At 44.5% G+C, this 22,522-nt stretch overlaps 1 protein-coding gene across 1 annotated transcript in view; it reads right to left on the bottom strand.

Annotated features, from left to right (window-relative positions):
* Positions 1–20,625: 20,625 nt before the first annotated feature.
* Positions 20,626–22,522, bottom strand: part of LOC106655683 (putative inorganic phosphate cotransporter) — a 47,820-nt gene continuing 45,923 nt past the window's right edge. Inside the window, exons 5-7 of the mRNA XM_023460526.1 lie at positions 22,039–22,171; positions 21,696–21,966; positions 20,626–20,631 (exon numbers count right to left, since the gene is read on the bottom strand). Coding sequence (XP_023316294.1) covers positions 20,626–20,631; positions 21,696–21,966; positions 22,039–22,171 — 410 coding nt within the window. The remainder of the gene's footprint in view (positions 20,632–21,695; positions 21,967–22,038; positions 22,172–22,522) is intronic.

Below are 22,522 nucleotides of genomic sequence, written 5' to 3'. Positions count from 1 at the left end.
TCGGCGTTTTCTTTATGGTGCGAGTGCTGCACCATACGCGAGCAGTGTGGTGCTGCATTAGCCTGTGTGTGTTAAACTGCCCAGTGCAGCTGAATAGTGGGAAATCGTTTTTTTTTAACTGCTCGCTGGCCTGTGACAGTTGAGGCGATTTTTCCCGCGCTCGGCCTATCGGTGCGTGGTTCGCGCTAGTGTGTGTGTGCCGGTCGCCGAAATACCGACCGGCTGCTCACACGCGACCTCGCGCAGCTCGCGGCGACAGGCATGACGGCCATGTCTGCTGGGCTGCTGGACCTTCAGGCGCTCTCCAAAAGCAGCGAGCCGCTGTAGAACACGCCGATGTCGACGTGGCTACGCTCCTCACGGCCGTCGTCTCCGGCGATGGTGGTCCCGCCACCCTCAGCGGCGGACATTACCAAGAGGATAGTGGAGGCTCCTTTGATGGCCGAGGATGCCCCTGTTCCCTCTCTGAAGGAATTCTCCTTTGGCGACCAGGAAGAGAAGATGGCCAGGCTTGAGGGCCTCATCCGTGGCCTTTCCGATTACGTGAGGAACAGGAAGAAACCTGCGACGCTGCTGCGGAGATTTTCCTCCTGCCTTACTCAGGCGTTCGCAGCACTACAGAGACCAACGGAGTGCTCGGAAGTGCTCTCCTCGAAGCAGGCCGGGGTGGCTGCATCCACACCGTCCTCGACGAGGAAAAAGCGACCCGCAATGTCGCCACCAGAGGTCGCTGCGGCGGCGAAGCGCGCCCCCTACCCGCACGAACACGAGCAGGTCGTTGATGACAACAACAACGTCCAAGCCAAAGAGGAGACCTTCACGGTCGTGAAGGGTCGACGCGGCAGGCGCCGTGACGACCACCAGGCCGAAGTGGCCGAGCGCGGCTCGCAGCCTCCAGGGCCTCGGCGGCGTAAGGTCCGCTTGAGGCCTGATACCATAGTTGTCAAGGCTACCGGGACAACATCGTATGCCGACATCCTGCGAAGGCTGTACGCTGTGCCGGCGCTTCAGGACACGGTTGGCAAGTCGGTGCAATGCATCAGACGTAGTGCCTCCGGCGCCATGGTGTTGCAGCTGAGAAAAGGCATGCAAAACGCGTCTGCCTTGGGCACGGAGCTCGATGGCGTTCTCGGAGAAGCTACCACCGCTGGCGCACTCAGCCACAAGACCGCGCTCGAGATCAGGGACCTCGACGAGTGCGCTACCAAGGAGGAAATCTGCACGGCTCTTTGTCATCAGCTGGGCATGGCAAACCCTGTTCCAGATGCCGTGAGATCCCTGCGGAAGGCGTACGCGGGCACGCAGACCGCCGTCATCGACCTGCCCGACGAGCTCGCGGCCAAGGCGCTCAAGCTTGGCCACCTGAGAGTCGGATGGGTCAGCTGCCGTGTGCGCGAGCGCGCTGAGGCCTCGCAGTGCTTCCGCTGTTGGGAGTTCAACCACGTCGCTGTGCGCTGCGTAGGTCCCGACCGATCGAAGCTCTGCTATCGGTGTGGACAGGACGGACACCGAGCCAAGACCTGCAGGAGCGCACCGGTGTGCCTGCTCTGCCAGGGCCCGGATGCCAGTGGCCACACCACCATCAGTCCCAGCTGCCCTTTGGCCAAGAAGCACCTTAGCAGTCGACGATGAGGATTTTACAACTCAACCTCAACCACTGCAGGTCGGCCCAAGACCTCTTGAGCCAGACGGTGCGAGAGCTCGGCATAAACGTGGCCATCGTGTGTGACCAATACAAAAATCCTGGTCCACACTACACGTGGATAGCCGACTCCAACAGGCAGGCTGCCATCTGGGTCCGTGGAGGCTTACCGGTGCAGGATCGCCCATCGAGACCCCTCTCCTTCTTCACGTGGGCCCGCGTCAGCGACGTGTACATCTTCAGCGTATACGCTCCTCCGAGGCTCTCCAACATCAAGTTTTCCGCTCTGCTGGCAAACGTGGTGGAGGAGGCTCAGGGTAAGAGGCCCCTCATAATCGCGGGTGATTTCAATGCCTGGTCGACGGAGTGGGGCAGCAGCGAGACGAAACCTCGTGGCGTCGCTCTCCTCGACGCGCTCTCCGTCCTGGACGTCGTGCTGCTGAACACCGGGCACACGCCGACCTTCACTGGTCCGCAGGGCAGCTCCATCATCGACCTCTTCTTCGCCAGTGATTCGCTCACCCCTAGAGTGGCGGGATGGCGAGTGGAGAGGGGAGTCGTCACGAGCAGCGACCACCGAGCTATCACATTCAACCTGAGTGATCATAGACCTCACAGAGGCCCGGCGGGCCCCAGACGGAGATGGAGCGCCCGCACACTGGACGAGGAGGTCTTCTCCGAGCGGCAGTCTGGAGCGGGGATCCCTCATTCGACGCCCGAGCGACCGGAGGACATGGCGGGTGCCCTTATTGCCACCATCACCTAGGCCTGCGGCGCGTCGATGTCCGGCGGAGGAGGGCCGCCGCTGCGAGCCCGTCTACTGGTGGACAGACGAGATCGCCGCCCTCCGTCGGCAGTGCCTGCGAGCTCGCAGACTTGCCCAAAGAGCGCAGGGACGGCCCGCGGAGGATGCTCGACGCGTTGATTTCGCCATCGCGAGAGGCCGACTGCGCGCTGCAATCGAGGAGAGCAAGCGCCGATGCTGAAGCGCCCTCTGCGACGAGGTCGACCGGGACGTATGGGGCCGGCCGTACGGGACGGTCATGTCGCGCCTGAGGGGTCCCAGGGCGACGCCTCCAAGAGAGCCATCTCTGGTGCGTCGGACAGTCGCCACGCTGTTCCCGACGGTGACCGAGGCGCTGATTCGGCCTCCGGCGGGACCTGCAGATGCCGAGGTCCCTGACGTCTCCTTGGAGGAGCTGCGAGGAGCCTGCGCCAGGATCCGGAATGGTGCAGCACCCGGACCCAATGGTGTACCAAACAGGGCTCTCAAGCTCGCCGTTGCCCTGCGACCAGATGCCTTCCTGCGGGTGTACTCGGCGTGAGGCAAAGGCTTGTGCTGCTGCTGAAGCCGGGCAAACCGCCTGACGCACCCTCGTCCTACCGTCCGCTGTGTATGCTCGACACGGCGGGCAAGATCCTTGAGAGGATCATACGCAGACGCCTGGAGGTGTACACGGAGGCGCCGGTCGGCCTCTCGGACCACCAACACGGATTTCAGCGAGGAAGATCGACCATCGATGCCATCGAGTCGGTCACCGCTGCGGCCCGTGAGGCGGTTGGAGGCGCGAGGGGCGGCCGCAAGTATTGCGCCGTCGTCACCCTCGACGTACGAAACGCGTTCAACTTGGCGCGGTGGAACAACATCCTCGCCGCGCTCGAGAGAATCCGCACTCCTGAGTACCTGCTGAAGATCATCCACAGCTACTTCCAAGCCAGAGTGCTGGAATACGATACCGACGATGGCCCGGAGTCCTGCAGCATCACGGCCGGCGTTCCGCAAGGCTCGGTCCTCGGCCCGATCCTGTGGAACGTGATGTACGACTCCATCTTGCGCCTGAGACTGGAGGAAGGAGTGCGCATAGTCGGCTTCGCTGATGACATCGCCGTGGTTGCCGTGGCGGGGACGACGTACGAGGTCGAGGACATGCTTAGCCGCGCCATCGCAAGAGTACGCGACGCGCTGTGGGGGCTAGGCCTCGAGACGGCGGACCACAAAACTGAGGCCCTACTGCTATCGAAGAAGAGGAGGTTGGAGATCATCACTATCGAAGTAGGCGACTGCTTCATCGCCTCCTCTCCCTGCATCCGCTACCTGGGCGTGCAACTGGACGCGAGGCTGACGTTCAATGATCACCTCCGAGCGGAAAGCGAGAAGGCATCGAGAGCGGCGGGTGCCCTCTCGCAGATCATGCCGACCATCGGTGGCCCCAGGAGCAGTCGAACGCGGCTCTACGCGAACATCGTCGACTCGATCCTCCTCTACGGCGCCCCCATCTGGAGCTGCGGAGCCGAAACACGGGCCGGCACCCGTCGGGCGGAAGCAATCCATCGGCGAGCCTGCCTACGTGTCATCAGTGGTCGCCCGCACCTCTCGTACGACGCTACCTACGTCGTTGCCAGCATACCACCGCTGGCCTTACTGGCAGACGAGCGTAGCCGGCTCTATCAGCGTCGCCACGAGGATGCGAGAGCTGAAGAACGCCAGGAGACATTAAGAAGATGGCAGAGCCGATGGGATCGCTCGACTAAAGGACGATGGACGCACAGGCTGATCCCAAACATCAGTTTGTGGATAGACAGGAGACACGGAGAGGTAGACTATCACCTCACCCAGCTCCTGACAGGCCATGGCTACTTCAAACATCACAGCCAGCGCTACGACCGCAACGCCAGCGCGGATTGCCCGGCCTGCCCCAACACGGTCGAAAACGCAGAGCACGTGTTCTTCCACTGCACTCGATTTGAGGAGGAAAGAGAAAAGCTCTACCGTCAGCTCCAAGAAGTTGCCAGGCCGGAGAATGTCGTCCAGCTCATGCTAGCAGACAAAAAAAACTGGCTTGCGGTAGCCACCTTCGCCAAATCAGTCATAACGAGACTGAGAGCCGAAGAGATGGCCAGAAGAAGATGACCGGACGACGCGGCATGAAGAAGACGAAACAACAAAGTGCAACCGTGACGAGCTCGGTGCACCAGCCCAGCCCCTCCCCGCGAAGTAATGCCCAACGGCGGTCCCGCGGGGGTCAAACAGGGGCAGAAGGAGATGTCGATGGGCCTTTCACACTTTTTGTTTTATATTTATTTCTCCACCTCTTACCTTACATAACATATGTAGCAAAAATACGCAAATGTATTGTAATACATTTTTCTTTTTAAATAAACTAAGCCCATCGCTCCCATTAAAAAAAAAAAAAAAAAAAGATGCATTGTAAAAAGTAAGTTGAATGCTTTTGAGCCATTTTTGTCGAAATTTCACAATTTACTCAACGTCATGTTTTCTCTTTTTTTCAACATTTTGGGTGTTTTCGAGACAAAATTTTGATTCTTATGCAATAAAAAAAATATATTCATTATTAACATTATTACATGAATAAATTTGACTGACTGTCTCTCTGTCATTGGATTGTACTTGTGCCTCCCGTCTCATTTTTGATAATTTTTTTAATGATACTGACATTTAAAATGGGAGTATTTAATAAAAAAATTAATAATAAATGAATAAATATGGATCTACAGTCCTTTATCAAGTAGATGGGTGATTACTGTCTTAATCAAATATAACTTTATTACACATAATTCAACTTGACGTTGCGTCTTTCAAAGGAAAAAATTATAACCCTTGAGAAATTTAAATAGCTTTAGACAATTTACAATCAATAGGTTTTATTTTAGCTGCAATTATTGAGCGTTAAACTTTTTACTAGTCGGCACCCAATATCTGAATTATGACTATCTATTTATCTTTTACGCAGCATCGTCATCTCCTCAGAGATCTTACATATTTTAATTTGCCAAAATCGGCATTAATATTATTTTAATAATTTGATTTTCCACATTTTCAGTAACAAATAAAAATTATCCCATGATATTTCATCATGTAAAATTATAATTCTTTATTATGCATTCATACTTTAATTACGATGGAAAACGCTGCAGTCGAAAAAATATTCTTTGGAAAAATTTTGAAATTTTTATTGACCCGTACATTCATTAGTTTCGATTAATTTTGGTACCTTCAGTAGGTGGAATTATCAAAATCGCGTTTACCGCTAAAACCGAATTTTACAAAAATAGGTATTTTTTGAATCCACTTCTATAACGTCAACTCGAGTATTTCTCCTCGGTTTCCACCACTATGAACGTACCACCACGTAAAAGTACACGGAAATGTTGTTTTCCTTTAGGGCTGGCGTGTTGCGTATTTCGCGCTCCCAAAGAGGCGCGAAGACGGGCCAATTCTCCTGGAAAACATGTAGCGACACGCAAGCCCCAATCTGCGTCGAGTCGCCACCGTAGTATCGCGTCTTCCGGTCGTGTGGAAGCTGCAGCACGGCACGCTTGGCCGCCTTAAATATCATGCCTCGTAAGCTCTTCCTCTTCCGTTTCTTTTTATTTCCAAGGAATTGGGGTGGAACGAGGAAGCAAGCCACAAGTTTCAAAGATTGGCCTCCTAGCACACATTCCATCCAAACGTGGTCGTCTGGTCCCGGACGCCCTCTCCTCGACTCGATCGCTCGGGCGACTTTTGTGTTCTTCATCCTCTGCAAGCTGGTTTCCAGCATGCCGATGTCGAACACCACCCATGGACGATAAAATCCCAACGACGTCGATAAGTACGCCACCGAGTCAACGTCGTAGAGGACGTTGATGCCGTCACGTCCTTGGATGGCCAGGTGTTGTTGTGGCCCTTGTTGTTGTGCTTCCGGTGGTCCTCCGTCGTTTTCCTCCTCCAGAACCTGCCTCTGTCGAAGCTGTTCCTTTGCGCGCCTAAGCCTTACGCGAAATCTTTTCCTCACTATGCTCCCCTTCCTGCCTCCAAAAAATTGTTGTAGTTTCAAGTTTCTCATTGTTGTTCCCACGAGTAAGTACGGCCCAAAAACGTCTCCCGACGGGCTCTTTGCCGGGAAGGCGAAATACACCCCATTGCCGCCACAGCCAACGGGGGGTGGTTGACTAGCTGCCGTATCTCCCATACGACCATGCATCTCCTCATCGTCAACCGAAGCTTGAGATTGGGGCGGTCAGTTAAATGAGGGACGGCCCTGAAGCAGCTGTGCCACGCTGAAACATCGTTCCGCCCCTCATCGACTCACGTCCGAATGGAGTGCGCCGAGAAACGAGCCACTGAATTGTGGACCGCTCCTCTTCTCCATCGTAGCGAGGTTAGACCGAGTTCGCCACGCCCGTTGCAGAAACTGCATCCTCGGAATATTTTCGGTCACTGCTTGGCTCACCACGAGCTGGCTTGCTCGCAGCTTGAGCCGCCTCACCCATCCGATGTATCGGACTTCGACAAGGTGAGTGACCACGAGGGGGAAGTACTTTTAGTACAAAAAAGTGGTAGAGGCCCCAACCAACGCCTCTACCCGTGGGGTCCTCCACATCAAAACGACCCCTCCGAACACATTTATCAAAACAAAATACAAAAAAACAAGTAAATACAAAAAAATTAACTAAAATACTAAAATAAAAAAACTGAACTAAAATAAAAAAAAAATTGGCTCATTCGTCGACGTCCGACGACGAGGACTCGGGCACTCGGATGTGTTGGTATGGGTTAATCCTTGCCCTTGCCCGCGCGTTTCCTCGTCCCCGCCCCCTCAACACGTTGGCTGGTCGAAGCCGGCGTTGGGGCTTCTCTGGCTGAAAAAGAATAAAGTAAAATAAGTTGAGGCCGTTAAAAAAACCATAGTATATTATACATCGGGTGTGGATATACTTTTTCTGCCAAACGAGGGCTTGCATTATCGAATGCTGTACCGAATTTTGTTGAAAAAGCTTATTCACACGCAAAGTTGCGATTTTTAGTTTACAGTGGTACAAATATTTCGAGCACTGTAATCTCAAAATCGCAACTTTGCCGCTGGTTTTGGGCGCCTTACCTCACTCTCGTCCAACGACTCCCACTCCGAAACTTCCGTCCAACCAACCTCGTCGGAACGGCCGCAGTAGTGCAGCATGCGCCTCTGAACCCGCTGAAAGGTCTGATATACGACTGGATCGTCCGGAAGCCTGTGGACTCTAAAATGGCCCATGGCGCAGTACAGGCGCATCGTCCGGCCAACTCGGACCAGCGCGTCGAGGCGACGCAGTTCTTGCTGCTCGTTCCGAGAGACATGGAACTCATGTTGCCTGATGCAGCCCCACCAGAAGGAAATTTGGCGGAAGGAAATGATCGTCGTGGATTGACCACCCATTATCGACGAAGGCATGGATGCCTTCAGCTGGGTGGTCCTCCAGGATCTCGTTCATCAATTTGAATGCGGCAGCCATCTGTGGATCCTTCATTTGTGGAGCTGCTTTTCCTGGTTCTGCCCCCTCGCCTTGATGCGCCATTTCCCCTACTTGGGTTACTTGCGTTACTTGGGTTACTTGGGGTTACTTGGGTTACTTGGGGTTACTTGGGTTACTTGGGTTACTTACCCTCGCCTTCATGCGCTATTCCCCCTGCTTGGGCGGCCACTGCTCCGTCACGCCCTTCAGCCATTCCCGCTGCTTAGCCAGTTACAGCTTCCTCGCGCCCGTCAGCCATTCCCGCTACTTGACCAGCTGCAGCTTCCTCGTGCCCATCAGCCATTGCTGCTTGTTGCGGCTGGTCGTTGCTAGTTTTGTTGTTGTTGTTGCTGCTGCTGCTGCTGTCGTCGCTAGTAGCTGTCGTCGTCCTGGCTAGTAGCTATAAGATCGTAGCTAAAACAAAAAAAAGGTAACGTGGTTAATTGCGGTGATTAGAGAACATTTTCGAATAGATATTGTTTAGTATTGTATCGACTCCACTCCATCCCTGAGTAACGTCATCCTACCCTAACCACTCTCCCTGACACTCTTTCTCGTCCTAAATGAAGGTGTCAGGGAATTAAGTGTTAGCTTTACACAATTTGATGCTCCAACTAGGGAGGTACTTTACCCTGGCGATTTTCAAGACATGAGGTCAAGTTTCTTGTTTCGCACTACCATTTGTCAAGCTGCTCACTATCGCTGCTTTTGTATGCTTTATAGGTTGCAACAAGACCCCTGGGCACATAACTTTTTTCCCCATGAACCCGACAATCGCCGGACGTCGTCGTCGCTGTTGACGTTGTTGCTGCGGCTGCTGCTGCTGTTGTTGTCGTCGTCGTTGCCGTTGTTGTTGTTGTCCCTGCTGCTGCTGTTATTGTTGTTGTTGTTGTTGTTGTTGTTGTTGTTGTTGTTGTTGTTGTCACTTAAACTCTTGCACTTTTACACACATTGGCTCACTTATACTTGATCACTTCACTGTTTTTAGCACTTTTTTTTTCAGTTGATGCGAGCCCCGCCACGCTCGCATCCATGAGGTTCTCCGCCGCATCCCTGCGGTCAAATTAACCCCTCCGTTTAACACTGGCTCTAATCACTCAGTCTTACAAACACTGGCACTAACACTCAGTCAGTTAGTCTTTCGATCGCTAAAATTGTAAGTAATAAATATCAAGTCCAGAAACAATTTACTATTATTTTAACAAAAATTAAGCGCTTACCTTATCGGCGACTCGAACGCAATTTGGTTACGTCCACGAGGTTCCTGCCGAACTCCTCAGTGACGATCCTTGGTCGAGACGGTGGAGCAGCACCCCCCGCAGGGTCTTTCTCTCTTCCTCTCGGCGACCTGGAGCGTGCCCTTTCCCAGGGGGGCCTTTCGGAGAGGTTCCGGTAGCGGCGGATGTTCGGGTTCTGGCCGCGGCGACGGATTTTTCGTGCGGCTGCACTTGTAGCAGGCCATCACGTGTTCCGCGTCCTGGAGCGATAAGCCTGCCTGTTGTAGCAACTGGACATTTTCGTTCCTCAGCAGCTTGGTTGTCTGGCGCTCCGCGTGTGCGGAAAAGTCGACGAGCACACCAAGACGAAAAGAAACCAGTGACGTGCGTCTGCGCAGCGAAAAGCGAGGCGTGTATCTTGAAAGCGGATGCACGTCATAAACTGGCGCCCAACGTGTGCTGCTACGTCTGAAGAAACTAGTGTCGAATGCCTACCGCTGGGCCTGTGTATGTTGACCCGCGGACGTCTGTTGCCAAACCAACCGAAAAATGGTGCCGATCCAACTATTGACTCAAAACCAGCATTTCCACGTCGGCGGCTTGTAACAACGAGCATCGTCTTCGAGGTGTATGGCATCTTAGGTGTGGGGGAGGTTGGAACTTGTATCAACAAGGTGAGTTCGTTCCAATTTTACTTTGCTGAATTTGCTGAATTATCGGAATACCGTTTGCTTCTGAGAATTGACGGTCGGCTATCTGTGGTATGCGGCGATAGGCGCCCAAGCCCGTTAGCTCGACAAAAAGTAAATAGAACGGTCGAGGCAGTCGCGCGTTCGAACCTGTCGTTCTATTGTGAGCTCGGAATACGGAGTCGGTTTCGGTGAATTCGAACACAGTTGTGTACGTGAGAGGCGACGCTTGTGTTGTTTTGCGCACGGACCGCACGGCCTGTGCCTCACTTGTAAAAAGGTAAACAAGTCCACGTGCATTGTGGAGAAACATAAACAAAACACGGAGGCCTGGTCGAATCGGAGTCGTCGCGAAACAAGTCTGGGCGAGTCTCGACAGACTCGCGAATTTAAAATAAAAGATGCCAACAGCTAGCGAAATTCAGAGTTTGAAGCGTGCAGCGCGTAGGGTGGCTCGTGAGTCGGACGAATGGAAAAGCATGGTCGATCGAATCGTTGCCCTGGAAGACGAAGAGGTGCTCATGGAGTTGGCGAAGAGCGGTGCGAGTACGCAGGGGTCGCAGAAGGAGGCGCGAAACCGTCTGCTGCGTTTGTTGCTCCGATTGCAGGGGTATGAGTCCGCGAACTGGGTGCCCAAAGTCGACGGCGTGTGACGTCGAGCAGTTGGTTAATCCCACGGGGGCAGGTGCGGTCACGACATCGACAAACATGGCGACAAGCTCGACGGTGACAACGAGTTTTGCGAATTCTTTGACGAGCAGCGGCACGGCAGCGACCACTTACGTGTCGAATCTTAGCGCTGTGCCGATAATGAGTGTGTGGATGAATACGGAGCCCGACTAGCCCACGCGACTCACGTTGCAGGCGCGAGGCTGGACGCCGCCGCCGACGCCAATCGACCCCTCACGCCAGCATAGAAAAAGCCGGCCCAAAGAAGACACGATCGCGGAAGAGACTGAGTGTGAAAGCTCACGTCAGTCGAGCACGAGCAGAAATACGTCACGCGCGAGCACGCCTGTGCGAAGTACCGAAATTAGCTGCGCAAATCCAGCAGCTGAGCGAACAGCTGGCTTTCTTGTCAGCGAGTTATTTCGACGAGCAGCGCGTAGGTGGTAAGAAATCGCGGAAGAAGTCGAGTCAACGAGCCGACTCTTGCGAGCGTAAGCAGAAGAACGTGAGTCGAAAACCACGGGACTCGAGCAGCGAGGAAGAGAAGCGCGTCGCGAGTAAACAGCAGCGTAAAACCAAGCAGCGAGTAAAGCCACCACGCGGCTTATGCTTAAAGCAGCTCGCCGTTAATGATTAATTTAATGATAATTATGGGGCAACGGATACGGAGCACTCCGATTTGTTTGCTCTAAATTGTTCGGTTCGACACCTCGTCTTCTTCTGCACCGGGTCCCGGCTCTCGATCGTCCGATCGTTCCCGATCTCTTCGGCGACTCGCTCGATCTACATCTGATCTATCTGGTCTTCAGGCTCCCAACCAATCTCTTCTGATTTCTTCTCCTTAGTTGATTTTCTTTCGCGATCTATCCTTTCGGACACCCTGGGCAGAATTGAGTTCTTTCGGACGAGTTCCCCACGGCGTCTGGGTCGTATTGGTGGGCCAAGTCCTTACTCCAGCACCCAAAAGCGGAAGGTCATACCGTGAGGAGCTCTGTCCAATGGCACCTAAACTTACGGCTCCCGTTGGTGATAGTTGAGTCCAGATACTGTCCCGCCAGTGACTGGGACAAACCCGTCAATTGCGCCATCGTGAATGGCGTAGATACTGATGTCGTTAAGCTGTTCCACATAATGACCACTTTCGGAGTCGTGCTGGATTCATGCTGGGTGGTCAGAGTCGTTGTATACATTACCAGTGAGCTCGTCGTCGTTGGTGTCATCATACTCGTGGGCACCACACATGGGGGTGACTAGTCTCATAGCCTTCGCTTCCTTCGCCGCAGCCGTGCCCCATCACAGATGATAAAAGTCAATGCACTCAGTAATATTCGATCGTGGTAGTCCCGCAGCAGTGCTCTATTGCAGAGTATCGTGATGAGGCTATCTCACGAGTGATCGATCACCTGAGAGATTTGCGAGCCTAAGGGACCTTTTCTAGCCATGACGATATATACCTTGAAGCCAAGCGGATCGTCGCCAAACAGGAGGCAATCTGACTTCACAGAACCCGTTCCGTGGTCGTCACTTCTGCCATCCGAGCTCCACTTTGTGAAGTGGCGGTAGCGAGCTGTTGCACCAATGCTGCGGGTATCTATTGCCATATACCTCGAGAATCCGCAACAAGCAGCAGTCAACTAAACACAAACACAGTGCGAGAAGTCGGTGGCTGCTCTGAGACACTTATGATCAACTCACGACTCCAGCACACGCTGCTTAAAAACACACTCACGTACACATATCCACGCACGATTACGGAGAGTCAGTACAGCATTGTTGCAGTCTGCGATACGGCAACTTTTCAAACCGAGTTCTAAAATCGCACTGTTTTCGTCACTTCACACTGACAAACTGAAACATTGCACAAACAAACACATGCGAGACGACGATGCTCCGCTGACCGCTGCTACACAAAGGGACACACACATGCACGCATACTTGCTCGAATGAACGCGCGGGTCGAACAGTCGAATTTCTGCATTTTGGGAGTAACTACCGATGAGCTGGCAACTCGACTGCTCGCGCGTGCGTTCATTCGTGTATATATGTGTGCGTGCGTGTGTGTGTCCCTTTGAGTAGCAGCGGTCAGCGGAGCATCGTCGTCTCGCATGTGTTTGTTTGTGCAGTGTGTCAGTTTGTCAGTGTGAAGTGACGAAAACAGTGCGATTTTAGAACTCGGTTTGAAAAGTTGCCATGCCATCAGCAACTAGTGCCTAATGCTGTGCTCTCTGCAATCGTGCGTGAATACGTGTACGTGAGTGTGTTTTTAAGCAGCGTGTGCTGGAGTCCTGAGTTGATCGTGAGCCAGCTGACCGAGTTCAACTTTCGCATTTAAAACTCGATTTAAAGTGTTGTCAGTGTCGTGTAGTATTCGCGTGATTACTTGGGTTTCTTCTGCGGGAGTGCATCCAGTCATTTTAGCCACCGCAGAAAGCAAAAGAAATGTAGCTACCGTGACGAAAATTTTTGCTCCTACAGCAAAATAATTTTGCCGTGGCAGCAAAATATCTTTTGCTGAACCAGCTGTCCACTTTCGCTAGACTAGGGTATGAAATTTTATTGGAACACATGCTCGAAAGAGATGTGTTATAATTGGCTTGTAGACATCACATCTTGGAAGTAATACTCGGAGCAGCTTTCACTACAATACTGCCTGGTTCGAATGTGTCAATGTTCGTTCAATTTCGCAATAATTGGTCAGACATAGAGACTACACGAGTAGAAAATGGACTAGAGAACTTGGAACACGAGCTGCTTCAAAAATTTCCTTCAATCGCAGTTTTTATTAAAAGACAGATGAAGGACTAACAATCGAGAGACGATTACGAGTAGTTGCTCCTATTGAGTCTAATGTTTTTAGAGGCAGATGATACAGCTGTAAAATTTCATCCCCCTGGTGCATCGAACCACGCTCGTTTTATGTCTAAATCAATTTATTGTTTAAAAATTTTTAAAAACCTCTTAAATTGACACAAAATGAAATTGATGAATTACATAGTATTTGTAAATTTATCGTTTTCGTTTACATAGAATCGTGGTTTACTGCACCATTACCCATCGAAGCACCGATTAATGATTTAAAGTTAATGAAAAAATTAATAAAATACGAGAGCGTCAATGCCGACATTTCTAAAAATACAGTGCAATTATTGCACAACCACTTATGGTATTTATCGCCAGAGTTGTGTGCACTTAATTTTTTTGATAATAATGTACCAATTAAAACTAAAAATAAAATGGTTAAAGCTCTACAAAAAAAATTTACTAGACTCAGATGATGAAGATAACAGCCCGAAATAATGTAATATAGCAATCATGAAAAACGAAGAAATACTAGAGAGAGATCTCGATTATTTCATAGACAAGACGAGTTCATTTTTTTTCGAGAGATTTAAATTGGATGTACATTTTTGATCAAAAGATGCTCATGTATGGAATAACGATAAAGGTTATACAAAAATCGTAAAGAAATACAAAAATTAAAGGTGGTTAACGATTGCTCCGAAAGAGCTGTGAAACTCACTCAAGAATACGTTAATATCTTAACAAACGACGAAAAACAGAAGCAGTTCTTGATACAATGTGTTGAGGAGAATAATAAAAAGTGTCCTAATGCTAATAAAAGTACCGTAACCGCAAAATTAAAAATGACTGAAACACAAAAAATATCAAATATAATGTATTTTCAAAAATTATCTTTCACAGATAAATAAACGTCAAATTAAGTAATATTGAATAAGTAAGTTTCAGGTTTTATTTAAAATTTCTACCCACGCATATCTTATGATATCTGCCAGACATGCAAAAACGACCTTCTTTCTGTCGTTATAGCTTGCGAAAATTAAGAAACTCATCCCTGGAAAATATTTGTATCAATCGAAAATTTTCTGATATTTTAAACTGAACTATTTGAAAAAATCGTAAAATGAATTTTTCGAGAAAATCGACTTCAAAGTTTTCTCGTCGATTTTCCCGGATAAAACGGAAAATTTCGGGAAATCTGACCTCACCATCGGAAAGTTGAGGCTATATATTTTCCATCGATCTGATGCTTTACTTTTATTTTTAGGTGTATTTAGCTATTTTTACGGCGAGTTTAATTTTCTAGCGATTCGACTGAAGACGCTTGGAGAGACGACGTGAAATTCCACATTATATACTTCAAATTTCTTCTTAAATCACGTATATCTAGCATTATCAATGAGCTAGAAAAAAGTTTTAAAAAAGAAATTGAAGATCTTTTTCTCTACTTTTTTTCTGCAACGGCGCAATAGCCCCTGCCCCTACAGTTTGAGTCCGCAAAAGTCGATTAATCGAAAAAAAAAGGATGAAATTCTTTGATTTAAGGGGACACACCTATGTGTACACCTATGTGTATACCTATAAATGAAAAACATGAAAATTAACGATTACTATTACAATTTTTTGTTTCTGATGTAAAAATATATTTTTATAGGTCCTTTTACAACAAAAAATATGTCTCATGTTCCTCTTATTATTGAAAATCGTCCATCAAACAAGTATATTGACTTGTGATTTCTAAGTCATTGACTGCATGATTTTGAATGCAATTTTTTACCAATCCGGATCCTTGCTGTCTCAAAAGTTTTGTGATATAGTAGTTTTTGATACAAGGACCAAAAAGTGTCCCCTATGGCCCGAGTATCGAACAACAATTTATAGTACTGAGCAAAGTTCACATTTATGCCCCCTTTTCCGAGTCATGAGTCGCACTTCTGGTAGCGCGAGCGCATGCGAGTGGGATGTGAACGCAGCGGTGCCAGCGAGGAACAGTGACGCCACTGTTCCTCGATGTACTTCTGGTTGTGTATATAGTTGTCAAATTAGCGGACAAACAGTAAGAGGCCGTAACCTTAATTGTTTTGACAGTTCAAAATTTGAACTACATAAAAATAAATTATCAGTTTAAATTAATTACATCGTGAGATGAACGGTCTACGGCGCTTACGATTACTGAAGGCCTTCGTTCAATTGAAGAGAGATATAAGAGACTTGCTTGATGCTTATCAATTCGAAAAAAAGTAAGAGATGGATTAATAGGAGATGGTTGATTCGTCCTTACTACAAATTAAGATCGTCAAGAGGATTCTTCAAAAGTTCTTTTGAAGATCTAAGAAATGATAGCGATTTATTTTTCAAAGCAACGAGGATGGACACAGAAACTTTTGATTTTGAATTGAAATCTTTGATCATTTTTTTGGATGGAGTAAATTTGTGGCAGCATTGATGGCTTGACGAAAAATGTATCCTAACTCTTAAAATACAGTCTAGCGCAACCAATTGCATTCGGTTTCTGGCCTTAGTTTTCACTGCGTTCATCACAGAAAAGACCCTTTCAACCACTGCATTGCTCGACGGCAAACTAACAAGGAGAGCTCTCCAAGTCCGGGTCACCGAATGCCCTAAAAATTTTTTTGTGATCTCCTAGTACATGATGATGATCCCCCATATAGTTAAAATGCCCATTGGATCAAACTAACTATATGGGGGATCATCATCATGTACTAGGAGATCACAAAAAAATTTTTAGGGCATTCGGTGACCCGGACTTGGAGAGCTCTCCTTGTAAGTAATTTTAGCATGTATAGTGCTATTTCTTGAAAAATGAGTTTTCCTCCAGCATTTGTTAATCTATACAACGCACACCAAAATTTATAACTATCTCTCATCTCTTCTTCATTTAATTTTGAAGGTATATTTACAACTAGTAATTTTAAATACTGTCTTTCAATCATTCCAATTTTATCATTATCCATAAACTCTTTTTTAAAAGGTAAATTGTCAAAAGCTGGACGATTTTCACTCAAGCATACTTCTGGAGACAAAATTCTTAAATTTTTATAAAAATTGAGATTAGACGGTAATCTATTACAGAGTTCTACACACAATGACTTGATGTATTCGAATGACCTATCTCTAACCAAGTAGCAAATATCACGGTTTATATTATTTGAAGTAATGTACGAGTCACATTCAGCACCCAAGTTCAATTCATTCACACTTATAAATGCCAATTTATTATCCATATTATTAATAATTATATTAATATCATTACTAGACACGAAAGCTGGTCTCATGATTTTTCGAGCTATGAAAAATATAAAATTTATTAAATCTTCATAAACCAAACCGAGATCTACATTATCTTTTTGGAAAGAAATGTTCAAGTCATTAATTTCCCGAAGCAGTGGGGTGACTAGAATTAACATTAAATGTGTACTAGGATCTTTCAAAATTCTCACTATTTCCCTTAAGGTATGGCATTTGTCCTCATCTCGATCCACCTCGATAAAATGACTTTTTAACTCATTATAATTTTTTAATATAACATTTACGACGTTGTAACGGGACAGCCAACGTGTAGCTGCTAACTTGACAAAATTGAGAAATTTTTTATCTGAATCATTTTTTTCACAACCTGCATTCAAGGTTTCCCATGTCATTTTATAAGCATGTCTTCGATTACTGCTATTACTAAACCAATTATATACTTCTTTGCATAGAAATTCTACAGTAGCAGGAAACTTTATACTTGCAGCCGAAGAGGCATTGTTTAAAGCGTGACATATACACCGCACTAATTGAATCGATGGATACTTTTTTTTTAACAAGGCAAATAATGAGTTCTTTCTAGCACACATGTTCGCACCACCATCTGTACCGACACCAAGTAAATTGTTTAAATTTAATTTAATCGTATCGCAATATTCAATTAGTGCAGTGTATAGTGACATAGAATCGGCGCGCTCTAGTTGTATGAGTCCAACATAATTAGTAGTCATTTTATTTTTACTTTCACTGAAATATTTAACGCATACACCCATATACTTTTCGACACTTACGTCTGTTGACTCATCGACTATTAATGAAAAAGGCATTGAGCCAATGTCATCAATTAATTCACATAGAAAATTCGGGGATAAGACATTATTAATAAGAGAGGAACATTTTGTTCGATGCATTTGAAAATCTTTTAGACTAGGAACCGTACTCTTCAATACTTCACACAAATGATCCATTGCACACACGGATGTATGACAAGCGATAAATGCAGCGATCTTTAAGTCCCGAATTTTGTCATTATCTGAAGTGACTTGCCCCATGGAGGTGATTGTTTTCTGCTTCTTCGGATTTATATTATCCATCAATCTCACATGCGTTTGTTTTTCGCCATGTTGTTTCAAATCGGTATAATGCGCTCTCAAATCTTTATGGCAAACAGTGCAGTAGGCCTGATTTCCAGTTATTGGATTTATCACTTCTGCTTTTGCGAGCCATCCTATTGAAAAATAACGTTTACGAATATATGTAAAAAATCCCTTCAGCGTGCGATTTAACGTGTATCATAGCAAATATTTCAAATAAAGAATAAGATACAATTATGTAAAGATTAATAGAAACAATTACCTGTAGCCCAGCTATGGCTTTCCCATTCCGACTTATACTTGAACACTCGCACTTTAGATACACCACCTTTATTCTTATTACTCTTACTCATGTTGATAATTATATTATATTATAAAAACCGAAATATAAAAATCACTTCAATACACAGAGAAAACTTATGGGAATTCCGTCGAGGGATATCTATAAAGACTGTTGCTTGTGTGACGCAGGTCCGCGCGAGTCAAATGTTTGTTGTGTTTCTTTCTCTCTCTCTCCCACGTACAGTATAGGTGACGGTGGCGGCGTGTTCATTCTGTTGAAACGTTACAGTTCGAACGCTGGCACCAACTGTAGAAAATACTTCTATAGGAAGCATTTCGTCAGCTGGCGCAAATTAAAAATTTATGAATATGAATCATAGTAATAATTATTTTTACTATTATGTTTTCGGTTATATTATTGAATGCGCATGAGTACAGTCACATATCAACTGATATACTGTCAAACATATAAAAAAATATGAAACAATAAATATTGCCTTTAAAATTTCAAATCGCCAAAAAATCGCCAGTCGCCAACTTGAAAAAAAAATCGCCATAGTCATTAAAAAATCGCACATTTGGCGATTAATCGCCACATCAAAATTTCAAATGTTCAAGACTGCTCAATTGAAGAGAGAGAACCAACGCATTTAAAAAAAAATAAACGGAAGCAGTCCCAGAACCCAGCAGAGATTGCACTTAATAATGTCAATGCAAGCTTATCTGGCATTATACAAAATTTATCTAATCCACCAACTGAAAAAGAAAATACAGAAGACATCAATGCATCCATTGGTCAACTTGTTATAGCTGCATTAAATCAATTCAGCCCTAAAACTGCTAAAAAGAAAAAAAAAACAATTAATGAGATTAGTTTATGATGATGACTCAGAATCCGATTGAAGATTGCAATCAATAGTTATAATGTGTGCACACATTTTATACACAAATATAATTTATTAGTTCACTCAGAATATATGCAATAAAAATATACATAGTATTTACATAAACTTTGGAAATTACTTTAATCAACCAACTATTTTAACAATAATAATCATTCACATTTATTTATAAGTTCACATGCACTTTTCTCCAATAAAATTTAAACTGACACCACAAACTTTGGTCACCCACTGCAATGTACGTCCTTATTTAAATAATATTTCCATCACTTTCATTATAAATTAATTTTTCTTTTGTGTGCACTTGAATCTTTGTAAGCGATGAACGATGATATCTCTTACAGCTATGTTGTCAGCTTGCGTATTACCACTCTCATGATTGGAAGATTTTTGTGAAATTTCTTTCATCTGCACACAAATATATATACATTAATAATTATAATAATTTTTAATACTTCTAAATATAATATATCAAGAGGTGCGGTAGCACCTAGCTGGCAAAGTATAAAAAAAAAATTATTAAAAAATTTTTTTCAAAAATTTAAGTTATTTTCAAAAAAACATTTATTATGAAAAAAAATTTTTATGCAATAGTTTTTATATAATTATGTTTATAAAAAAATATAATTATTAAAATAAATTTATTCCATTGAAATCCATTGAAATTAGCCTTATTAACTATGAAATATCAGCTAGGTGCAGCGCACCTATTCTATACATCTGCTCGAGAGAAATAAAAAAATGTATTTCTAGTTGGGGTACTTCTGGTATTCGAAGTGCTACCAGATAGGTATCATTCGATAGGGAATAGAAAATAATGAACTCATGCCAATTTTCAGATGATTTGGTGCATTGGATAAAAAGATCGAGCCATCCAAATTTTTTTTAGCATGAAAACACGTTTTTTTCCGATTTTTTGTCAAACATGAGTCAGCCACGAGATCTCGGGGAATACTTAACCGATCAAAATTCTGACGCAAGATTTTGAAAGGTATACAGCTCTACTCCAATAGTTCACTTGCAGAATTTCCGATTTCCCGGAAAATTCCTCTTTTAAATCGATAATTGAGTGAAGTGCCGTTCAGAGGTTATGTTTCAAATATGTTTCAAATTTCGTTTTCATGTCAGCCACGAGATCATAGCGAAAAAACATTTTAACCAAATTCGGTCCGGTGATTCGGGAAGGTTTTGGGCCGTAAGGTCAATGTGAGTATTTTCGCTCAGCTAAGCCCCTATTTTCGTTCAACTTTGAATTCAATTTTTACATGAAATCAAAACTTAATACCAGTATTTAAATAATAAATTTATGTTAAACATGCTCAGCTCAATACGATTAATTTAAAAAAAAAAATTGTTGTGTTAAATTAGATCTTTAATATTAAATTATTGAGCGAATATAGAGACATGAGCGAAAATACCCACATTGACCTTACTACAATAGTTCACACTCAGAATTTTCACTTTTCAGAAAATTTCGAATAACTCGTGCGCTATTTTGCGATATTTTTCATTCTTTTGAATTATATTCGCTTTGTGTTAAGAGGAGATCCTATCCTTATTGAATGAATTTCAATATTGAAAGGGAGGGATGATGGCACGAGTAACGGCAAATTTTAAGTTCATGCGATATTTAAATAATAAAAAAAGCAAACCCAAGTAATCAATACTAAAATTAATGTAAATATACAACAAATAAATGTAACCAATACGTGAATTTACAAGTAAAAACTTGAATATTGCTGTTATTTTATGAAATTTAATTTTAATACTGGTATTAAAAGCAATGTTTCATGCCTGAAAAATACAAAAATTAAATGTATTGAGATCTAAGACAAGTACTATCGGAAATTCAATGAATTTTGGCTCTTTTTTCCAAGCATGCGTGAGTAGTTGGTGAGTTACCGTTAGGTGGTGTATAGCCGAATTTTTGGAAACTAAAAGAGAAAAAGCAAAGTTTTAGCATTAAGTAAGCGATTACACACACCACAGAGTTGCAACCCAGGTGAAAATAGTATGTAAGATCTGACTCCAGATCTGGCATCAGATCTGGTATAAGATCTGACAAATATACACCAGATCTGACATCAGATCTGATACCAGATCTGAAGTGACTGTAATGCCTTCAATTATTTAAACAATAAGTTTATTAATAATTAAAATTTCATAATAAATCTTAATAATAAAAGTTGTTGAATCAATTTAAATTCACATTATCAGAAACCTAAATATTGTAGGAATTTTTCTTAAAGGTATTATCGATGTGATTATTAAAATATAACTAAATTTGTTATAAAATTTTAATTATTAATAAAGTTATTGTTTAATTAATTAAAGGCAATACAGTCACTTCAGATCTGGATGCCAGATCTGGAGTCAGATCTGACATACTATTTTCACCTGGGAAGCAACCTGCTTCCGCGTTACATTCGGCCTCGTAAGTCATCGTATCAGTTCGCATAATAAAAGGATTTTATTCTTATTATTCTTTTTTTCTAAGTCTGCAATTTATACCCCCGTTACCCGCTAATCATTTGCTTTTTCAACAATGCCTTTGAAATCGTTTCACAAATTCTTTCTATTTTCTAATGCCATTGGCAAAAGCTTTGAAGCATGCGACAAATCAATCATTGAGTTCAATCATTGAGTAATATTACTAAAATAAGTGATGAGAATTTATCGAAATTTTATTTTAGCATTAGCAATTGCTTGAGTTGTTATCTTAGCTACTGCTCAACTAAATGCTCGAATTTGCAACTTTGTAAAGTTTGCTCTTATTGGTAGAAAAAGTAATGGAATTTTTTGTCATTTGAAGAAATGTCCATGACTCTCTCTTTTACCATACTATAAAATATATTCACCTTACGTATGTATTCAATTGACTTATCAGTAACTTCAGTTGACTTGTTAGATTGAGTTTGTTCGGTATCTGAATATTCTTCTAGAACAGGCGGTGATGATACATTTAAAACTGTTTCATAAACGTCCAACAAGTTGTTATTGTTCTGGGAAGTCTGGTAAGTTTGAGGCAATTCTGCAATAGACTCTTCTATCCTCTCCTTTAGTACCCTCTCATCTTCTACCTTATCAGAAGAATTTGATTTGATAGCAGCTTTAGTTGGTTTTTTGGAGCTAAAAATTAAAGTTCAATTAATTAATGTTAAATTATTTTTTAAATGCTAATAAAAAAAGTATTAATTTTACCTTCTGGTATACATGTAAGGTTCCAGGTAACTTAAATATTCATACTTGTTAATTGCTATTCCCTGTGCTTTTTTTGTTCTCTCTTTTGAGTAGTATTGCCTGAGCCTCACGAAGCGACTTTGACACTGGTCGACTACAAAATAAATCAATAAACACTCAAAATTGTCTTATTAGCCTAGAGAAGATGGCAGGGCACGTCATGATAAACAGTACATCGTAAAATCTATATCTCACTACAGGCAAGGTTTAGAAGCTTGCCTGTTGCCTCTAGATAGTTGCAAACTTATTTTTGGCATCTAAACTTAACATTCAGACTTAATTAGGTGCTCGATGTGGCTACTGAAAAGCTTGCTATAGACAGAAATTCTCGTAGTGTATGTATCCAAATTCCATTGGGTATATAACATGCAGCAATAATGAAATAGTAGTTCGAATACCCATGCATACATGCACTATAGTTACTGGTTATTGTTATTATTATTAT

The sequence above is a fragment of the Trichogramma pretiosum genome, unplaced genomic scaffold (assembly GCF_000599845.2).
Source record: "Trichogramma pretiosum strain Unisexual culture from Peru unplaced genomic scaffold, Tpre_2.0 scaffold5, whole genome shotgun sequence".
NCBI lineage: Eukaryota > Metazoa > Arthropoda > Insecta > Hymenoptera > Trichogrammatidae > Trichogramma > Trichogramma pretiosum.
The sequence above is the reverse complement of the archived record's forward strand: the minus strand, read 5'-3'. Positions and strand labels throughout refer to the sequence as shown.